This window comes from Leucopleurus acutus (assembly GCF_964270905.1).
Source record: "Leucopleurus acutus genome assembly, chromosome: 10".
NCBI classification, from domain to species: domain Eukaryota; kingdom Metazoa; phylum Chordata; class Mammalia; order Artiodactyla; family Delphinidae; genus Leucopleurus; species Leucopleurus acutus.
Window position 1 is genome coordinate 39,910,509 of NC_139153.1, and position 18,329 is coordinate 39,928,837.

Sequence of the window (18,329 nt, forward strand, 5' to 3'; positions counted from 1 at the left end):
TTTGGGGGTGGGGGGTAGGAGGGTGGCTATGAATGATTCAGGCTGGGCTGACCTTTGGGAGAAATCTGAGCACTGCCCCCTCCCCCCTCCCCAAGAATATTCGGCTATTTTTAGCTCATTTCATTGGAGATTTGGACCAGGTTTCTATCTCTTTCATCCTGAATTCTGTCCCTTCGCCTTGAGGTTGGGCCTGAAGTATGAGAACAGGTGCTGAGAGTAAGGTCTGGTCAAGGCAGCAACATGATGGCTTCCTCAGTCCGCAAGGCCTGCAGCCCTGACCTGGCATTTGCCAGGGCCTTCAAACCGACCCTAGGAACTGCCCTCAGCCGGTTGACAGCACTGACCCCCCGCCAGCCTCTCAGACTTGGAGCTGCTTCCTCAAGAACTCAGGCAGAACGGGCCTGTTGCCGGGCCAGTGTTATGTGCGGGGGAGGGGAACCTCGCAGCCTTTAAGGTCTGCGTGCCTAGCGTTGAAGGGAGGCCTTTGAGCCCCTTCGGTCTCAGAGACATGCCAGGTCTCAGGGGGAAAGCCTGAGTGAGGGTGGCGCCCTCAATTGGAGGCTTGAGAGGCCCCATGGACCCGGATACCCCACGGAGAGATAAGGCTCTGGTCACCAGCCACAACCCTAGACATCCTGCTCCGCGTCCTGCGGGGACCCTCCGCAAGAAGCCGGGACCTGGTGGTATCGGCCCCACCCTACTCAGGGACCTGGGGCCGTGGCTACGGCCAGGCCAGCTCGGGTCCTTAGTCCCACTTCTGCGATAACAACCGGCTCAGGCAGGAGACCTAGGCGGGCCACGAGGGGGAGCACAAGCCAAGCCGCAGGGGGAGGAAGGGGTTAAATCTCCCTCCTCAGGGTTCTCAGCGCCGGGAGACCGCCCCTTAGGCTCCGCCCCGGCACGCTGACTGGCCCAAGCCTTCCCCGTCCTGCCCGGGGATTGGCCCCTGGGAGCGCGCCTCAGGCCTCGCCCCCGTCCCGGCCCCGCCTTTCGGGCCGCCGCGGCCTCTCGCTCTAGCTGTGAGGACTATCGCCTCTCTGTTTGCCCACCCGCCATGGGGCTGTCGGAAGCACCGGGGTGAGTGCAGGGCGCGGCCCCGGTTCCCAGTGTTCGAGTCCGCGAGGCGCGTGCCACCCCTTGGCCCCCGAGCAGGCGACCGGCTTGGGTTAGCTCGGAAGGGGTACCGCCGAGTCCCGAGCAGGCGTTTCCCGCCTGCCGCGCCTCGGTTTACCGCTTTGTCGATTTTCTGCAGGCGGCTGCCCAACCGTAGCGAGGGATGGGGCGGGAGCCGGCGCGACTCCAGCCCCTGCGGGCTGTGCGGAAAGCCGCTCGAGCGCCGTCCGAGGGCTAGCCGGGGGCCGCCTCCCGGCGGCTGTGTGCAGAGGAGCCCCGGCCCAGGAGGTGCGCCGGTGCGGCGCGTTGGGGCCCGGGACGTGGCTGCTAGAGTGTCCATAGCCAGGGCCTGGGTCCACCCAGGGATGCAACTGGTGCGGGAATGTGCGCTCCGGCCCTTCTGGCCGCAGGCCCTACTAGAGGGAGGGGTCAAGGATCTAAGCTCCTCCCTCCAAGCACGGGTTCGACCGGGGGGGAGGGGGAGGGGTGGCGGGAGTGGGAGCCCTTAAAGACCTCGAGTGACTCACAGAGGAGGGGCCACGGGGCTCAAAGATCTCTGTGAGCCGGCAATGCCAAGAGTCTCTGAGGATCGTCCTTGCACCCACTCCACTCCATCCTCCAACGGGGACATCCAGGTTAGGGGCCCTTTCCAGGTGAGCTCCTGCCCCTCGGGTGGGAACCTCACCGTAGGTCAGAGCTTCTCACAGATCAGAACTTTCCTGACAGGTGAAGCCTTTCCCGGCAGGGGAGAGCTTCCCTCCAGGTAAGATTCCCCCCTCTGCGATCCATTCCCAGGTGAGAGTTTTCTCCCATTACGGGTGGGAGCCTCCCCCAGGTCAGAGCTTCCCTTAGGTGAGAATACTCTCCAGACGAGAACCTTCTTGGCAGGTGAAAACTTTCCCTGCTAGTGAAAGCTTTCCCCCAGGTAAGCGCTCCCCCTCCAAGAGCTCCTATGCCCAAGTGAGAACTATTTTTGGGACAGCTTCCCCCAGGTAAGAACTGTCCCCCCTTCCCCTCCAGATCTCCTATTCCCAAGTGAGATCTTTTCCCTTAATCAGGTGGTAGCCACTGGGCAGATCAGAGTTTCTCCCCAGGACAGAACTTACCTAGCTGGTGAAAACTTTCCTGTCAGGTGAGAGCTTCTCCTTAGGCGAGATCCTCCCGGAGATCTATTCCCAGGTGAGATTGACCCCCCTTGAATTGGGGGCTTCTCTTTCCAGGGGGAAAACTCTCCCTCCCGGTGAGAGCCATCCCCTGGCTTTCCCAGATTAGGCCTGAGCTTGTCCAGGTCTACAACCTGGACCCTGTGGCTGGAGGCCCGGGGGCAATCTTAGCCCCAACACTTTCCTTCTCACAGAGCCTTCTCATGTGAAGAGAGACTTGCCTGATTTGCTGAATTCCTTCCTTGCCTGTGCTCTCAGACAGCATGCGCTGGGCTCGTGGGGCAGCTGGATAAGGACTCGGACTGGACTGGGATTGGCTGGAGAAGAGTTGGGGCTGGGGGGAGGGGGCTGGGAGGGACAGTCAGCCTGGAACCTAGATTGGTGAACACTCAGGGCTGGACTGAAGTGTGGCTTGTGTTCATCCTGCTGCCTCTTTGTGGGAGACTTTGGCCCAGCAAGAGTCTTCCACCAGCCAGAGTTCAGGTACTGCCCCTGCCTGGGCCTGGGCATAGGGCCTGCAGGAGCCAGCTGGAGGGTTGGACCTACCTAGATCTTGGGACCTAGAAAAGTCAGGTGGGTGACTCTGTGGTCCCAGGTGGAGGTCTAGGGGAGGTTGGGCCAGGAGTGCCCTCACTGTGTCTCTGGCCTTACCACCCAGACAGAGGGACACACAGGCACTGCTGTCCACAACGCAGGCAATGGAGCTGAGGAGGCGAGATTACCATGTGGAGCGGCCACTGCTGAACCAAGAACAGCTGGAGGAGCTGGGGAGCCGGAGCTCAGCAACTGGGACCCTCCAATGGCGAACCTGGTTTCGGTAAGGCTGAGGTCGGGGGGACTGGGGGCACTGGCAGGACTCAGGTAGCCCCTGTCTGTGATACCTACCCTTGTGTCCCCAGGTGCTCCCATGCTCGGGCCCGAGCCCTTCTGCTCCAGTACTTCCCAGTTTTGGCCTGGCTACCCCAGTATCCTGTGCGTGACTGGCTTCTGGGTGACTTGTTGTCTGGCCTGAGTGTGGCCATTATGCAGCTACCACAGGGTGAGCCACCCTTGACCTGGAGACTGTACCCTCAACCCTTGGATGATGACCCCGACCCTTCAAGGCCCTGGCCTGTAATCTGTGAACCACTGCCTGCCCCCGCCTCCCCCCACCCCTCCTCCAAAAGCCAGAAACAAGATCCCTGCCCCTGGAACTATGGCCCATGACCCAGGGCTGGGATTTCCTCATCCTTTCAAGACCCTGGCCTCCAAGTCTACATTGCTACCATTCCACCTCCAGGCCTGGCCTATGCCCTCCTGGCTGGACTGCCCCCCGTGTTTGGCCTCTACAGCTCCTTCTATCCTGTCTTTATCTATTTCCTGTTCGGCACTTCCCGGCACATCTCCGTGGGTGAGTGGAGCCAGGAGGATGCCCACATTCCCCACGGAGGACAGGGTGAGGGAGGGCTGAGCAGGGCAAGGAAACGCAGGGAACGGGGAGGGAGGCATTGATGCCGGGCCAGTGGGAGACTGGCCCAAGGGTCATTCCAGGCAGGACTGGGCCTCTGACCGTGGAGACAGATTCAGGTTACCTAGAGGCCCTGACCCAGGAGGATATGGGTGGGTGAAGCATCTCAAGGGGCCCAGACTTGGCACAGACCTGAGAGCCTGAGACAGGCCATGCCCCCTTCCCCATTCCACTTTTCACAGGGGGAGTGGTCCTGAGCCAGTGGATACAGGTGGGACAAGGTAGATGATGCAGGGCCAACATTTCTAGCCACGCTCAAGAGGCTTTGAACTTAGAGTTCATACCTGACTGCCAGCGCTGCCTCTATTTGCACAGCAAGTCTAAGGATATTGGTCTAGAACTAGGTGTCTCCTGGCCTCTCCCTTAAGAGCAGGACTCCAGGGCAGGGCAGTGCCCCCTCCCCTTCAGACCACCCTGATCTGCCCCTGCAGGCACCTTTGCTGTCATGTCCGTGATGGTGGGCAGTGTGACAGAATCACTGGCTCCAGATGAAGCCTTCCTGCAGGCCTCGAACTCCACTGTTGATGTGGCGGCCAGAGATGCTGCTCGGGTGCAGGTGGCCTCCACACTCAGTGTCCTTGTTGGCCTCTTCCAGGTGCGGAGCAGTCAGGAGTACAGGCCCCTGACTGCCAGACCCACCCCTCACCCCATTTGCCAGGTCCCCTGAGTGTCTGGCCATCACCATCTTCCTCATCATCATCACTCATCCCCCTCTGCTCCCACCTGCCCTGGGCTCTGCTCCGGCCACCCCTAGGACCCTCTCCTCCCCTGACTGCCCTGTGCACCCCACAGGTGGGGCTGGGCCTGGTCCATTTCGGCTTCGTGGTCACCTATCTGTCAGAGCCTCTGGTCCGAGCCTATACCACAGCCGCGTCTGTGCAGGTCTTCGTCTCGCAGCTCAAGTATGTGTTTGGCCTCCATCTGAGCAGCCGCTCTGGGCCACTGTCCCTCATCTATGTGAGTGAGGGTGGGAGGAGGGAAGGGTGGGTGGGCCCAGGACCTTGAGTGCTGGCTGTGACCCCCCCCTCCCCTCAGACAGTACTGGAGGTCTGCTGGAAGCTGCCCCAGACTGTGGTCGGCACCATGGTCACCGCAGTTGTGGCAGGGGTGGTTCTCGTGCTGGTGAAGCTGTTCAATGACAAGCTGCGGCGACAACTGCCCATGCCGCTCCCCGGGGAGCTGCTCACGGTTTGAATTCTGGTGGGGGGGAGGGGGGCAGGGGGAAGGGCAAGTGAGGAGTCCCTGCCGTGTGGGCGTCCCCCAGATAGTTAAAGACTAGTTGGTGTGGGCACTGAGGACTGGGGGGACCACAGCTGACAGCCCCTGACAGCATCTCCCTTTCCCCAAAATGGTGGTGTCCATCTTTTACCCTATCGCTGACTTCTGCCCACCCCTCTGAAGGTTTCGCTTCAGGCCTCTCTCTTTATGCCCAAAGTGATTTCTCCATCCCCCTTAATGGTGGTGCCAGCACCTACCTCCCCTGACTCTGTCCTCTCCCTGCAGCTCATCGGGGCCACAGGCATCTCCTACGGCGTGGGACTGCAGCACAGATTTGGGGTGGATGTCGTGGGCAAAATCCCTGCAGGGTGAGCTCCGGCCCCTGTCAGGTCAGGGAGGGTTGGGTGGCCCGGGCCACAACATTCCTTTGGCCTCACAGATGCCCCTCACAGGCTGGTGCCCCCAGTGGCCCCCAGCCCCCAGCTGTTCGCAAGGCTTGTGGGAAATGCCTTCGCCATCGCTGTGGTTGGTTTCGCCATTGCCATCTCGCTGGGGAAGATCTTCGCCCTGAGGCATGGCTACCGGGTGGACAGCAACCAGGTCTGGGGAATGGGATGTGGGACACGGAGCGGGCAGGTGTACAGAGACCCCAGGGCTTGGGGGGATGGAGTATCAGGTGGGAGACAGGGAAACAGCAAACAGATGTGCTGGGGCCACATGGGGGACTGAGGGTGGGAGAGCAGGACACACGGGACAGTGGCCAAGTCTTTGGGGGCTACTGAGTGCGGATGGAGGTTGGGGATGCATAGGCCTGGACACAGTGACCACGCACTGCTAGTGATGTGTCCTGACACCTGCACTACCCCCCTCAGGAGCTGGTGGCACTTGGCCTCAGTAACCTCATCGGGGGCATCTTTCAGTGCTTCCCTGTGAGCTGCTCTATGTCTCGGAGCCTGGTACAGGAGAGCACCGGGGGCAACACACAGGTGGGCTGCAGGTGTGGGCTGCAGGTGTGCATCTACACACACGCTGCTTTGCCTGGGTGGTCCTACCCCCTGCTTTCCCCCCTCCCCCCTACTCCCCCTTCCCCCCGCTCTCGCCTTCTTCTCCCCTACACTCCAGCCCACTCATCTGCCCGCTCACTCCCACTGTACAGGTGGCTGGAGCCATCTCCTCCCTCTTCATCCTCATTATCATCGTCAAACTTGGAGAACTCTTCCAAGACCTGCCCAAGGTGAGCTGCCATCCCGTACCCAGCCAGGCTTGAGGGCCTTGGCCAGGCCAGGGACTCAGATCAGTCAGTCAGGGCCTGGGTGAGGGGGAGGGATACAGGGTCATGCCCTGTTTTTCAAGCTCGAGATCTCTGGTTGAGATTTGGAGTCGACAGTCAGGGGTAAGAACCTTTGAGAGTCAGACCCAAGTTGTTAGGTTCGGGGGCAGGAGGTGGTTAGTGTCCCTCGGGGTCATACCCAGGTGCTTGAGGACAGTCTGGCTCATGCCAGGTGGTCAGGGTTGTCAGCATCCTGCACCTCTCAGTAGCTCCTGGTGACCCTCCCCCTCCCCCAGGCAGTCCTGGCTGCTGTCATCATTGTGAACCTGAAGGGCATGTTGATGCAGTTCACCGACATATGCTCCCTCTGGAAGGCAAATCGAGTGGATCTGGTGAGAGGCCTGGGAGCCCAGGGGTGGGGTCAGGGCCTTCAGCCCCAGTGACCCTTCTAGACCCTGTTGACTACTACCCTTCTGTTTTTAGCTTATCTGGCTGGTGACCTTTGTGGCCACCATCCTGCTGAACCTGGACCTTGGCCTGGCAGTTGCGGTAGTTTTCTCCCTGCTGCTCGTGGTGGTCCGCACACAGCTGTGAGTCACCCCTTTGGTTCCCCCCTCGTTCCAGCTGGTGAGAGAGTGAGGTCCACATTGGTTTCCCCCAGCTTTCCCACATCTTGGGGGGTGACCCAAGGCTCCTTAGAACCCCCTCATTGCCCCCTCTCTTAATGCCCCCCTCTTCTCACACTCTCTCTTTCACAGGCCCCACTACGCTGTCCTGGGGCAGGTGCCAGACACAGATATTTACAGAGATGTGGCAGAGTACTCAGAAGTGAGTGGCAGGGGCTAAGCCAGAGGATGGCGTGGATGGGGTAGGACAGAGGCAGACGGGGCCATCCCTTATCAGGTCCTTGCGTACTGGGCAAGGACACGGGGGTGGGGCGCTAAGGGTGCTTTGGTCCTTGGAATTTCAAGGGAGGAATTTGGGTCTCTGACCCCCATACTCAGAGTATGGGCCTTAGGGCCTGGGGGAGGAGTCTGTCTTAGAGGCAGCAGTACAAGCCCCATCCCGCAGAGTAGCCCTGGGTCAGGAATGTAGAGGGGCAGGATCTGGGGCACGAGGATGTAGGGGAGGCTGTTTCCTGACCTGATCAGTGGGGTTACTGAATCTCCGTCCTTTACCTCCTGAGAAGTCTCACGTCAAGCCCTGGGAACAAAAGTGGGGGCTCTGGAATAAAATGAGCTCATTTTCCCTGATGGAGCCTTGAAGGCTGAGCATAGTATGATGAGGCAGAGTGAGGGAAGGACATGAGTGGAGAAGCTCAGCTGGATGGAAGGGGAGGTGGGGGGTGGCGCAGGGACATTGTTCAGGCCCAAAGGCCGAGCAGAGACCTGGAGTGTCCTGAGTGGGGTGGGAGCCGGGGAAGGCTTGGCTGGGCGCCGGGGAAGGCTTGGCTGGGCTGGCAGTTGAGGAGGGTCTCTCTGTCCACATACAGAAAACAGACCCCAGTGCTGGGGTTGGAGACCCAAGGGGAAGCTAAGAGCCATTGAAACCTGGCCTGGGTATTGGCAGAAGGACAGGGGAGATGGGGTGGGAGAGGTTCAGGATGCCCTGGAGGAAGAAGCAGCAGCTCTGACAGGCCCAGCTGAGGGGTCAGGATGACCCCACCAGCTCCTGGGAGGGCATGGCCTACAGGCCGGGCCTCTGTTGGCTGGGAAGCAGAGGGTTGATGATGGCAGGTACCGGGGTACACAGGGGAGGAAAGAAAGAGAGCAAGATGCAGCTAGGAGAGACGAGGGCTCAGCCACCCCCAACCTGACCTATCCCCAGGCCAGGGAGGTCCCGGGCGTGAAGGTCTTCCGCTCCTCGGCCACCATGTACTTTGCCAACGCTGAGCTTTACAGTGACACGCTGAAGCAGAGGGTGAGGCCTGGGGTCCACAGGGGGAGGGGCAGAGGGTCTCTCACCTCCCCAGTGTCCACATCCCCTGCCCTGCCCTTTGCTCTAGTGCGGTGTGAACGTGGACCACCTCATCTCCCAGAAGAAGAAACTGCTCAGGAAGCAGGAGCTAAAGCTGAAGCGACTTCAGAAAGAGAATAAGCTCCCGAAACAGGCAGGGGCCCTTCTGACCCCACCCGGCCTTTCTCCCAGCCTCCTGGCTTCTCACCCTCATTCTTCATCCCTCCTCCTCTCTCCTTGATGCCCCCAGTGACCCTGCAGGTCAGGGTTCTGCGGGCAGTCTTGTTTTTCTCCTGCCTCCTAAGCCAATGGTGGCGTTAACCATCACAGTCCTCTTTCCAAAGTAGGTCAGAACCCCACAGCCTTCAGCCTGGCTGCCCTGGGTCCCAAGCTTCAGCTCCTAGTCCACCTGCCCACCCAAAGCCAGGGGACAACACCAGACCTGCGTGGCCTGGTTGTCATATGACAGCTGGGACACCTCTTTCCTGGCCTAGGCTGCCGCCTCCAAGGGCACTTCCATTTCCATCAATGTCAACACCAGTGTCACAGACATTGAGAGCAACGATGTGGAGGGCTCCAAGGCCAAGGTGAGGCTGGAGGTGGGAGAGGGGCCAACCATGAGCTGCAGGGATGAGAGTGCCCATGTGTGGAGTGGAGTGATGGATCAGGTGCTCTACAGGGAGATCTCTAGTGATATGCCATAGAATTCTGCTTGTGGCTCTCTGGTCTGTAATCTGAGGCCTAGCCAAAGACCTTGAATTTGTGAATTCTACAAGACCCTGCAGTCTGTATTCATGGGCAGAGGGAAGGAATTGGGCATGTGGGAAAAATCTGGGATCAAAGGGGACATGAATCTCAATTACAGTCTCAGGCAGGACTTCCCTGGCAGGCCAGTGGTTAAGACTCTACGCTCCCAGTGCAGGGGCCATGGGTTCCATCCCTGGTCAGGGAAGTTTCACATGCCGTGCGGCGCCCCCCTCCCCACAAAAAAGACTCAGGCAGGGTGCCAGGATATCTGTGTGTGCGCGTGTGTCCGTGTGTCTCTTTTGGTTTGTCCCCATCCTCAGTCAGTCACTCTGGCTGACTGAGGATGGGGTGTGGTCTCTGATGCCCTTCCTTCTTAAGTGTCCCTATTAAGTATGGGCCCAGGAAGTAACAGAGCAGTAGATGCATGTCTGTGTGTGCTCCTGGAGTCTGGGCACCCTCCCCTGTGTGTCCCCATGTGTCCCTCCTGTCTTTACATACAGGCTCCCTGTCTCCATATCCTCATGTGTCCACTGCATGCCCCATATACGTGGCCGTTTACACGTCTGATCCTGTGTGTCTCTGCACGTCTGTGTATGTTCCCTGCCTTCACCCACCGTGGGCGGCCCTTGCAGTGTGTCTGGTTTCCCAGCAGGTGAGCGCAGGGACTGAGCTAGAGGATACAGCAGCCAGGGGTCAAGAAGATGCCAAGGCCCCAGACATGTCCTCACTGAAGACCCTGGGCCTGCCTCAGCCAGATTTCCACAGCCTCATCCTGGACCTGAGTTCCCTTTCCTTCGTGGACACTGTGTGTCTCAAGAGCCTGAAGAATGTAAGGGGCTGGGGGCACCCCTAAGAAGGGCCTTGGGGGAGGACAAGGCCCTTCAGCCCTGACCCCATAACTAGCTCCAAGAGCCCTCTGAGCCTAACCCCCAACCCTCTGAGCTCCCCCTCTGAACTCCCTTCCCCCCCAGCCTGCCCAAGTGCCCCTTCGGAGCCCCTGAGCCTCCCTCTGAGTCTGGCCCCCTTTTCTGCTGCAGATTTTCCGTGACTTCCGGGAGATCGAGGTGGAGGTGTACATGGCCGCCTGCCACTGTGCGTGGGGTGGACACAGCAAAAGCAGTCCGGGGAGGGGGTGGGGATTCTGTCCAAGGAATCTGACAGGCAGCACAAGGAAAAAGTCTTTCTCTGAAACTGGAGGTCAGAGGTGTCCTGGGAGGGAGGGGTCAAGGGTCAAGAGTTGGGGTTTAGCCATAAGCCTCAGGGGTGGTGGTCAGGGTGACATTCCGCCAGTGCCTGGGTGTTCCTGGGGGTTCTGCGGGTCAGGGGAGACCAACTCCTTGTCTACAGCTCCCGTGGTCACGCAGCTTGAGGCGGGGCACTTCTTCGATGCATCTATCACCAAGCAGCATCTCTTTGCCTCTGTCCACGATGCTGTCATCTTTGCACTCCAACACCAAAGGTCCAGCCCCGTCAACCCTGTTTTGGTGAGCTGACCTCTGTTGCTGAGCTCTGTTTGTTTATCTACTGCTTGTCCCATCCTGACCCCATTTCCAGGAAGTCCACCCTTCCTGGATGGCTCTGATTAGCTCTGCCCCCAGTGGATCCACTGCCTTCCCCTCCTGCCTTTAGAGGAAGCTGCTCCTGGGGGAGGGGGTAGTACGTGTCCTTCAGAAACTGACAGGAGCCTCTCCTCCTCTCCCTGCCCAGGTTACCAAACTCTGACCGTGCTGCCACCCTGCCTGAGACTGCCCACCTCTGGAGGTTGCGACCGGTTACCCGTGAGGACCCCCTACCCCTGGGCTGCCTCCAGATGTCACCCAGGAGTCCCCTCCGTACGCACGCACATAACTCAGGGATGGAGGTTCTGGGGCTCCAAGTTCAGTGCTCTAGGCCTGGGATAAGGCACTGGCCAAGTTGGAGGAGCATGCATGTTTTTAGTCTCAGGAATAAAGATTTGTTTGCCCAATGCCAGGCTCTGCTGTGGCTTGGTGGGGCCTTGGCAGGGGCAAGGGTATAGTCCATAGCCCTGGCTCCTGACCCTTCTTGTGCCCCAAAGTGGGAATTGGGGTTGGAAGCTGGGGGGAAAGTTCGGGGAGGGCAGGGTCAGGCAGGGGGAGTGTGGAGCAGGAGGGAGAGCTTCGGGGCTAGGCCCAGGGAGGGGGGCGTCCCAGGTCCAATTTCCTCCCCAGCCAGGCACAGCCCTCAGCACCTGTGTCCTCGGCTGTAAAATGGTTGGAATCAGAGCTGCTTCTCAGGAATGACCTGTTCTCAGGGACCCCTGATGAGGTGCAGGGCAGGCCTGGCGCTACTGGGCAGCCCCTGGAGGGTGTGGTGTGAACACCCGAGCAACCAGCTGAGGAAGCACAGGGTATTCACAGGTGTTGCCGGTCTGCACTGAGAAGTAAGAATATGGGAATTCCCTGGCAGTCTAGTGGTTAGGACTCAACGCTTTCACTGTCAAGGGTGAGGGTTCGATCGATCCCTGGTTGGGGAACTAAGATCCCACAAGCAGCACGGTGCAGCCAGAAGAAAAAAAAAAAGAAAAGAAAGGAAAGAATGTGCATGATTGATTTACTTGGGAAAAATGCTTATTTGTATAATTAGATCACCTGGGCTTTGCAGGTCACCGTCAGCCAAGAACCACGTGTTGATTTCTACCATAAAACACCAACATCTGGGCATGTGGCCCAGTGGGCAGCAATGGGCCTTCAGGCCAGCTAATACTGAGTGACTGGAGGCCAGGGTGGGGGGGTCGAACCTTTCTGGGCCTCCGTATCCTCATCAGGAGAGCAGAAATGGTAATAGTACCCACTTCATGGGTTCCTCAATGAGTATTAAATGAGTAAATGCCACAAACAGCTTGCAACAGTGCTGGGCTCATGTCACCTGCCAAAACAAGTGAGCCTGCCATTCGCAGGTCCCGACCAGGTCCTGGGCTCTGTGCTGGACCAGTGGACAGAGGCTGTCCTGCCCTGCAAGTCACAGAGGCACCCCTTGCCTGGCTGTTTCTATCCTGGCCTGTGTCACTGCCCTGCTCTGTGTTCGCAAATCATCTGTCCTTTCCCCACCCCCAAAACCTTGCCCAGGAAGTCAGGGCCCTTTGTCACACTGCCTCCAGACACCAGGAACAGCGCCAGGCACAAGGAAGTGCTTGGTAAATTACTGGTTAAGTGATCCTATGTACTGGAGTGGAAGGTAAACCTCAAACGTGAACTTGCAGATACAGGCAGACCTTGTTTTATTGCACTTCACCGATACTGTGTTTTTTACAAATTGAAAGTTTATGGCCACCCTGAGTCAATCAAGTCTTGGTGCCATTTTTCCAACATTATTTGCTCACTGCATGTCACTGTCACATTGTGGTAATTCTCAAAGTATTTCAAACTTTTTCATTATTATATTTGTTAGGAGGATCTATGATCAGTGATCTTTGATGTTACTACTGTGACTCGCTGAAGGCTCAGATGATGGTTAGCAATTTTTAGCAATAAAGTGTTTTTTTTAATTAAGGTATGTACTTTCTTTTAGACATAATGCTACTGCACGCTTAATAGACTACAGTGTAGTGTAAACATAACTTTTATATGCACCGGGTAACTGAAAAATTTGTGCAACTCGCTTTATTGTGGTGGTCTAGAACCGAAGCACAGTATCTTCAAGGTATACCTGTACTTGGAAATGCTTTGAAGAAAATGAAACAGGGTCAGGAATTCCCTGGCAGTCCAGTGGTTAAGACTCTGCGCTTCCATTGCAGGGCGCATGGATTCAATCCCTGGTCGGGGAACTAAGATCCCACATGCCACAATGCGGCCAAATAAATAAATAAAACAGGGTCACGTGAAAGAGAAGGGACTGTGTTACCCAGGATGGTCATGGGAGGGAGACTCAGGGAGCAGGTGACACTTGAGCTGAAATGCAGCTGTGAGAGTTCTCTTTCTAGGACAGTGCTCCTAGTGTAGGGAACAGCAGGTGTGTTCAAGGAACACCAGGGAGGCCTACAAGAGGCAGGAGGGGAGACCAGAGCACAGAGCACCTCACAGGCCAGGGTGAGCCTTCAGGCTTTATTCAGAGTGCGCACCCACATTTTTTAGTGCTCCCTGTGCTGCGATGTGGACCATGGGGCTGAGTCTGGGCATAGGGGAGCAGGGAGCAGCTCTGTGTGCTTAGCTTGGTTGGCCTGGGGTTGGTGCTGCCACTGGTGGAGAGCATGTTAGATGTATATTAGATGAGGAGGAGGGAGAGGGGGAAGGAGGCATTCCTTCATTCCTGGGCCCCAAGCCTGCCCTCCTCCCTGCCCTGGAATCCCACCCCACCCACCCCGCCCCATATTTTCTGGCCAGGCCACCCCTCCTGAAAGCCATGGGCCCAGCTGGAACCTACTGCCTCACCTGCCCCTGGGGGAGGAGTGTTTGCCCGTTGCCAGGCGCCCAGGTTCCGGCCCCTAGTACTGGCAGCAGCCATGCTGCACGCACAGTCCTTCCTGCCATGGCTGCTTCTGCTAGCGATGCCTGTCCGCACCCACACCTGGTCACGGCCCGTGTGGTACCAGGTGGGGCTGGACTTACAGCCCTGGGGGTGCCAGCCAAACAGCCTGGAGGGTTGCAAGGGCAGCCTGGGGTGTCCTGGCCATTGGATGGGCCTGGGGGTGAACCGCATCTACCCAGTGGCTGGGGTCACCGTTGCCACTACCATGATGCTGATGCTCAGCCGTGCGGTGATGCAACGGCGGCGCTCACAGGCCACTAAGAGTGAGGTGAGCATGGCACTGCTCTGTCCCCACAGCCTCCTACTTCTGTTCATACCCAATGAGCTCATAATTCTCTACCCATCCTCCCACTCATGTCTTCTGGGCCTCCTGCTGCCCCTCCCCCATCACTCACACCCCAGGGTCCCTACATCTGTCCACACCCAACAGTCCCTGGCCATTTCCCATGGGTAGTACCCTGCCCCATCCTCCCTCTTTAATATCCCTATTCCTCATCCAGCCTCCATGGGCCCCATGACCATACTAGGCCACAACAGACCCTCCACGATCCTCCATCACCCTAAGTCCCCTTTCCCACCACACGTCTGTCCTGTTCCTCTGTTCTCACTCCTGCCTTTTTGTCCTATCCTCAGCATCCGCAGGTGACGGCTAACCCCTGTGCACCCTGGAAACGACGGGCCCCAATCTCAGACCGTGCCCTACTCCGTGGGGTCCTGCATATGCTGGATGCCCTCCTGGTCCATATTGAGGGCCATCTGCAGCGTCTAGCCACCCAGCAGCGAACCCAAATAAAGGGGACTCCTGCCCAGAGTGGGTGACCCAGCATACTCCTCTCTGCCTGGTGGCTTGTTGGGGCGGGGATGGCCTGAGGCTCTGGGCCAGGCTCAGGTCTGCGTGTCTTATTCTCTCCAGGCCTGTCTGGACCCTGTGCCCCTTTTCTACTTTTAGAGCCAGCACACCCATCGAGGCCTCGGTGCCCATTAATGGCTGGGCAGGTGGGGCCCAGGCTGGCTCACCCTGCTCCATTGCCCACACCAACTGACCCCTCCTCTCTAGGGATCCCACTCATAAATACAACTGCTCCTCTGGGGCTCCTCAGGGGCCCCCAGTGTGGTGGGAGAAGACTTGGCCATCAGGGCAGATGTGGGTGGTCCAGAGAGGGCAGCCCAGAGGTGACCACCTGGCTGAGTCAGGAGCTAGGGCTCCTGGTTGAGCCTGCGGGGCCTGAGCTGGGGCTGGGGGTAGAGGGAGGGCCCTGGCTGCCTTCATCTTTGTGACATCTCAAACATGCTTTGGCACCTAAGTGGCCCTTGCTCTAAAGCCCCTGGAAGTGGGATGAGGGCTGAACCTCCCCAAAGGGGCCCTCATCTGCTTCCTCCCTTCCTTCTACCATATGCATCAGGATCTGCTGATGAACAGAACAGGCTCCTCCCTCACCCACTCACAAATAGGGGAGGGTAGAGGTGGTGATGAAGCAGACTCAAAAACTCAATTCCTCTGCAGAGAGTTGTGCTGAGCCAGTTGGAGTAGGGCAGGTGTGGGCTGACTGCTGGGACCTGAAGGGTGAGTGGGGTGATGAGAGGAGGGGGAGAGTGCTCCAGTCAGAAGGATATGCACATACAAGGGCCAGGTGGGGAAAGAGACCTTGACCTGTTCCATGAACTATAAGATGGTCAGGATTTCAGGGAAAAGAAGGAATTCTGGAACACAGGAGAGGGCAGGCTGGGAAGAGACAGGAGTTGGTGTCTCCTAGGGAGGCTGTGGTAGGCAGGATAATGGCCTCAAGATGTCCTTGGAGTCTGTGAATATTTTACAGTACATGGCAAAGAGGATTTTGCAGATGGAATTAAGTGAAAGACATTAAAATGGGAAGATTATTCTGGATTATTTTGGTGGGCCCAGTGTAATTTCATGAGCCCTTAAAAGTGGAAGAGGAGGGCAGGAGAGTTGGTCGGATTCAAAGTGTGAGAGGTACTAATAATCCTCTGCTGCTGGCTTTGAAGGTGATGGAAGAGATCTTCCACCACCCAAGGATCCAAGGAATTCAGATGGCCTCTAGAAGCTGGGAATGACCCTTGGGTGATAGCCAGCAAGAAAACAGAAACCTCAGTCCTTCAACCACTATGATCTAACTTCTGCCAATAAACTGAATGACCAAGGACACATTCTCCCCTAGAACCTCCAGAAAGGAACACAGCCCTGCTAATGTCTTGATTTTAGCCCAATGACATCCATGTTGGATTTTGGGCCTACAGAACTGTGAGATAATAAATTTGTTTTGTTCTAAGCCATTAAGTCTGTGGTGATTTGTTATGGCAGCAATAGAAAACTACTAAGTATTGGTATCAAGAGTGAGAGGTACTGCTGTTAACAAATCCTAAAAATGTGGAAATGGCTTTGGAATTGGGCAGTGAGCAAAGTCTGGAAGAATGTCAGGGAGCATAACAGAAAAAGCCAAAACTACCTTCAAACAACTGTTAGCAGAAATTTGGACATTAAGAATGCTGCCATTGAGGGCTCAGAAGAAAATTAGGAACATGTTATTGGAAACCAGGAGTAAAAGGAATCTTTGTTAAATAGTTGTAAGAAGCTTAGTGGAATCATAACCCGTATTTGGATGGAAAGCAGAACTTGTAAATGATGAACTTTAATATTTAGCAGAAAAAATTTCCAAGTGAAGTGCTGAAGGTGCCACCTGATTTCTTCTTGCTGAAAAACATTGCTGAAAGAAATTTAAAAAGACCTAAATAAATAGAAAGACATTCCATGTTCTTTGATTGGAGGACTTAATACTGTTAAAATGGCAATACTACCCAAAGTGGTCTACAGATTCAGTGTAATCCCAGTGAAAATCCCAATGGTGTTTTATAAGAGAAATAGAAAAACCCATCCTAAAATTTATATGGAATCTCAAGGGACCCTGAATAGCCGAAACGATCTTGGAAAAGAACAAAGTTGGAGGACTCAAACTTTCTGATTTCCAAAATGTACTACAAAGGCACTGTAATCAAAACAGTGTGGTGCTGGCATAGGAATAGACATATAGACCAATGAAATAGAACAGAAAGCCCAGAAATAAACCTTCCCATATATATTCAGTTGATTTTCAACAAGAGTGCAAAGACCATTTAATGGGGAAAAGATAGTCTTTTCAAAAAATGGTGCTGAGAAAACTGAATATCCACATGCAGAAGAATGAAGTTGGACCCTTACCTTACATCATATACAAAATTAAGTAAAAAGGATCAAAGATTTAAATTTAAAAGTTAAAACTATAAAACTTTTAGAAGAAAACATAGATGGAAATCTTCATAATCTTGGAGAAGGCAATGATTTCTTAAGTATGACATTAAAAGAACAGGTAACAAAAGAAAAAATAGATAAATTGTACTTCATCAAAATAAAAAATTTGTGCATCATAGAACACTATTAAGAGAGTAAAAAGACAGTTCACAAAATGGAAGAAAATATTTGCCAATCATATATCTAAGGAGGGACTAATATCCAGAATACCTAAAGAATTCCTACAACTCAACAACAAAAAAACAAACAAATTCAAAAATAGGCAAAGGACTTGAATAGACATTGTCTAAAGAAGATATACAAATGGCCAATAACCACATGAAAATATGCTTAACATCACTAGTCATTATGGAAATACAAATCAAAACCACGAGATATCATGTCACCCCCATTAGGATGGCTATTGGAGAATAAGAAATATTGGTGGGAATGTAGAGAAATTAGAACACTTTTGCATTGCTGGCAGGAATGTAAAATGGTACAGCCACTACAGAAAACTGCTTGGTGGTTCCTCAAAAAGCTAAAAATATAATTACCATATGATCCAGCAATTCCCCTCCTAGGTAAATACCAAAATAATTGAAAGCAGCATCTCAAACAGATGCTTGTATGCCAGTGAGTGTTCATTGTAGCATTATTCACAATAGCCAAAAGGTAGAAACAGCCCATGTCCACCAACAGATAAATAGATAAACATCATGCTAAGTGAAATAAACCAACGATAAAAGGACAATGTTGAAAGATAAACTGAGGCATGTTTAAAAATTTTAAGTTATTTGAGCAAAAATTGATTCAAATCAGGCACATCCAATCTAGCAGGTAGAAAAGAACTCCAGGGTGCTGAACAAAAATGAAAGATTTTGGGCTTCCCTCGTGGCTCAGTGGTTGAGAGTCCGCCTGCCGATGCAGGGGACACGGGTTCGTGCCCCGGTCCGGGAAGATCCCACATGCCGCGGAGCGGCTGGGCCCGTGAGCCACGGCCGCTGAGCCTGCATGTCCAGAGCCTGTGCTCCACAACGGGAGAGGCCACAGCAGTGAGAGGCCCGCGTACTGCAAAAAAAAAAAAAAAGAAAGAAAGATTTTGATAGGCAAAAGGGAGTGGGAACAAGGATACTATAGTAGGCAAAAAAAGCAGTTTGGTTATTGCAAAGTTACTTTCCTTTAGGGGATGTCACAGTATAACAGGCAGATGACCTGATCAAATAGTGTTGATCAGGAGACTCCTGATAGACTGGTTTAAGATTCCATTTCTGGGAGAGCCCAACTAAAATTAAGACTTGGTTTGGTGGCATGGGGCTTAGCATAAGCGACTCTATTTTGGGCCTTTTATTTTTTTAACAACAAAACTCTATGATCCCAGTTATATGAGGTACCTAGAACAGTCAAGTTCATAGAGACAGAAAGTAGAATAGAGGTTGTCAGAGATTTGAGGAAGGGGGAAATGGCGAGTTATTGCTTAATGGATATAGAATTTCTGTTTGAGATGAGGAAAAAGTTTTGAAAGTAGACTAGATAGTGATAATGGTTGCACAACTTTTTTTTTTTTTTTTTGGCTGCACTATGAGG

At 54.9% G+C, this 18,329-nt stretch overlaps 2 protein-coding genes across 2 annotated transcripts; both read left to right on the forward strand.

Annotated features, from left to right (window-relative positions):
• The first annotated feature begins 1,011 nt into the window (after positions 1–1,011).
• Positions 1,012–10,818, forward strand: SLC26A6 (solute carrier family 26 member 6). Its single transcript, XM_082847914.1, has 21 exons — positions 1,012–1,077; positions 2,935–3,093; positions 3,176–3,315; positions 3,556–3,666; positions 4,215–4,378; positions 4,576–4,740; positions 4,819–4,971; positions 5,287–5,369; positions 5,454–5,601; positions 5,874–5,987; positions 6,158–6,235; positions 6,568–6,663; positions 6,755–6,861; positions 7,030–7,099; positions 8,099–8,191; positions 8,277–8,381; positions 8,722–8,814; positions 9,627–9,803; positions 10,012–10,066; positions 10,322–10,458; positions 10,682–10,818. The coding sequence occupies exons 1-21, from the start codon at positions 1,055–1,057 to the stop codon at positions 10,694–10,696; spliced, it is 2,286 nt and encodes a 761-aa protein (XP_082704040.1). The 5' UTR covers positions 1,012–1,054; the 3' UTR covers positions 10,697–10,818.
• Positions 10,819–13,433: 2,615 nt separating this feature from the next.
• TMEM89 (transmembrane protein 89) lies at positions 13,434–14,278 on the forward strand (the record flags this gene model as incomplete). The annotated part of the gene is made up of 2 exons (XM_082848112.1): positions 13,434–13,727; positions 14,093–14,278. The coding sequence occupies 2 exons, from the start codon at positions 13,434–13,436 to the stop codon at positions 14,276–14,278; spliced, it is 480 nt and encodes a 159-aa protein (XP_082704238.1).
• Between the last annotated feature and the right edge of the window lie 4,051 nt (positions 14,279–18,329).

What these genes read in the sequence shown, in the direction of transcription:
- SLC26A6 (XM_082847914.1), top strand. Translation starts at nt 1,055, where the DNA reads ATGGGGCTGTCGGAAGCACCGGG. An exon ending in GGCCACTGTCCCTCATCTAT is followed by an intron (nt 4,741 to 4,818) that starts GTGAGTGAGGGT and finishes CCCTCCCCTCAG; the next exon opens with ACAGTACTGGAGGTCTGCTG. An exon ending in GTGGTGGTCCGCACACAGCT is followed by an intron (nt 6,862 to 7,029) that starts GTGAGTCACCCC and finishes TCTCTTTCACAG; the next exon opens with GCCCCACTACGCTGTCCTGG.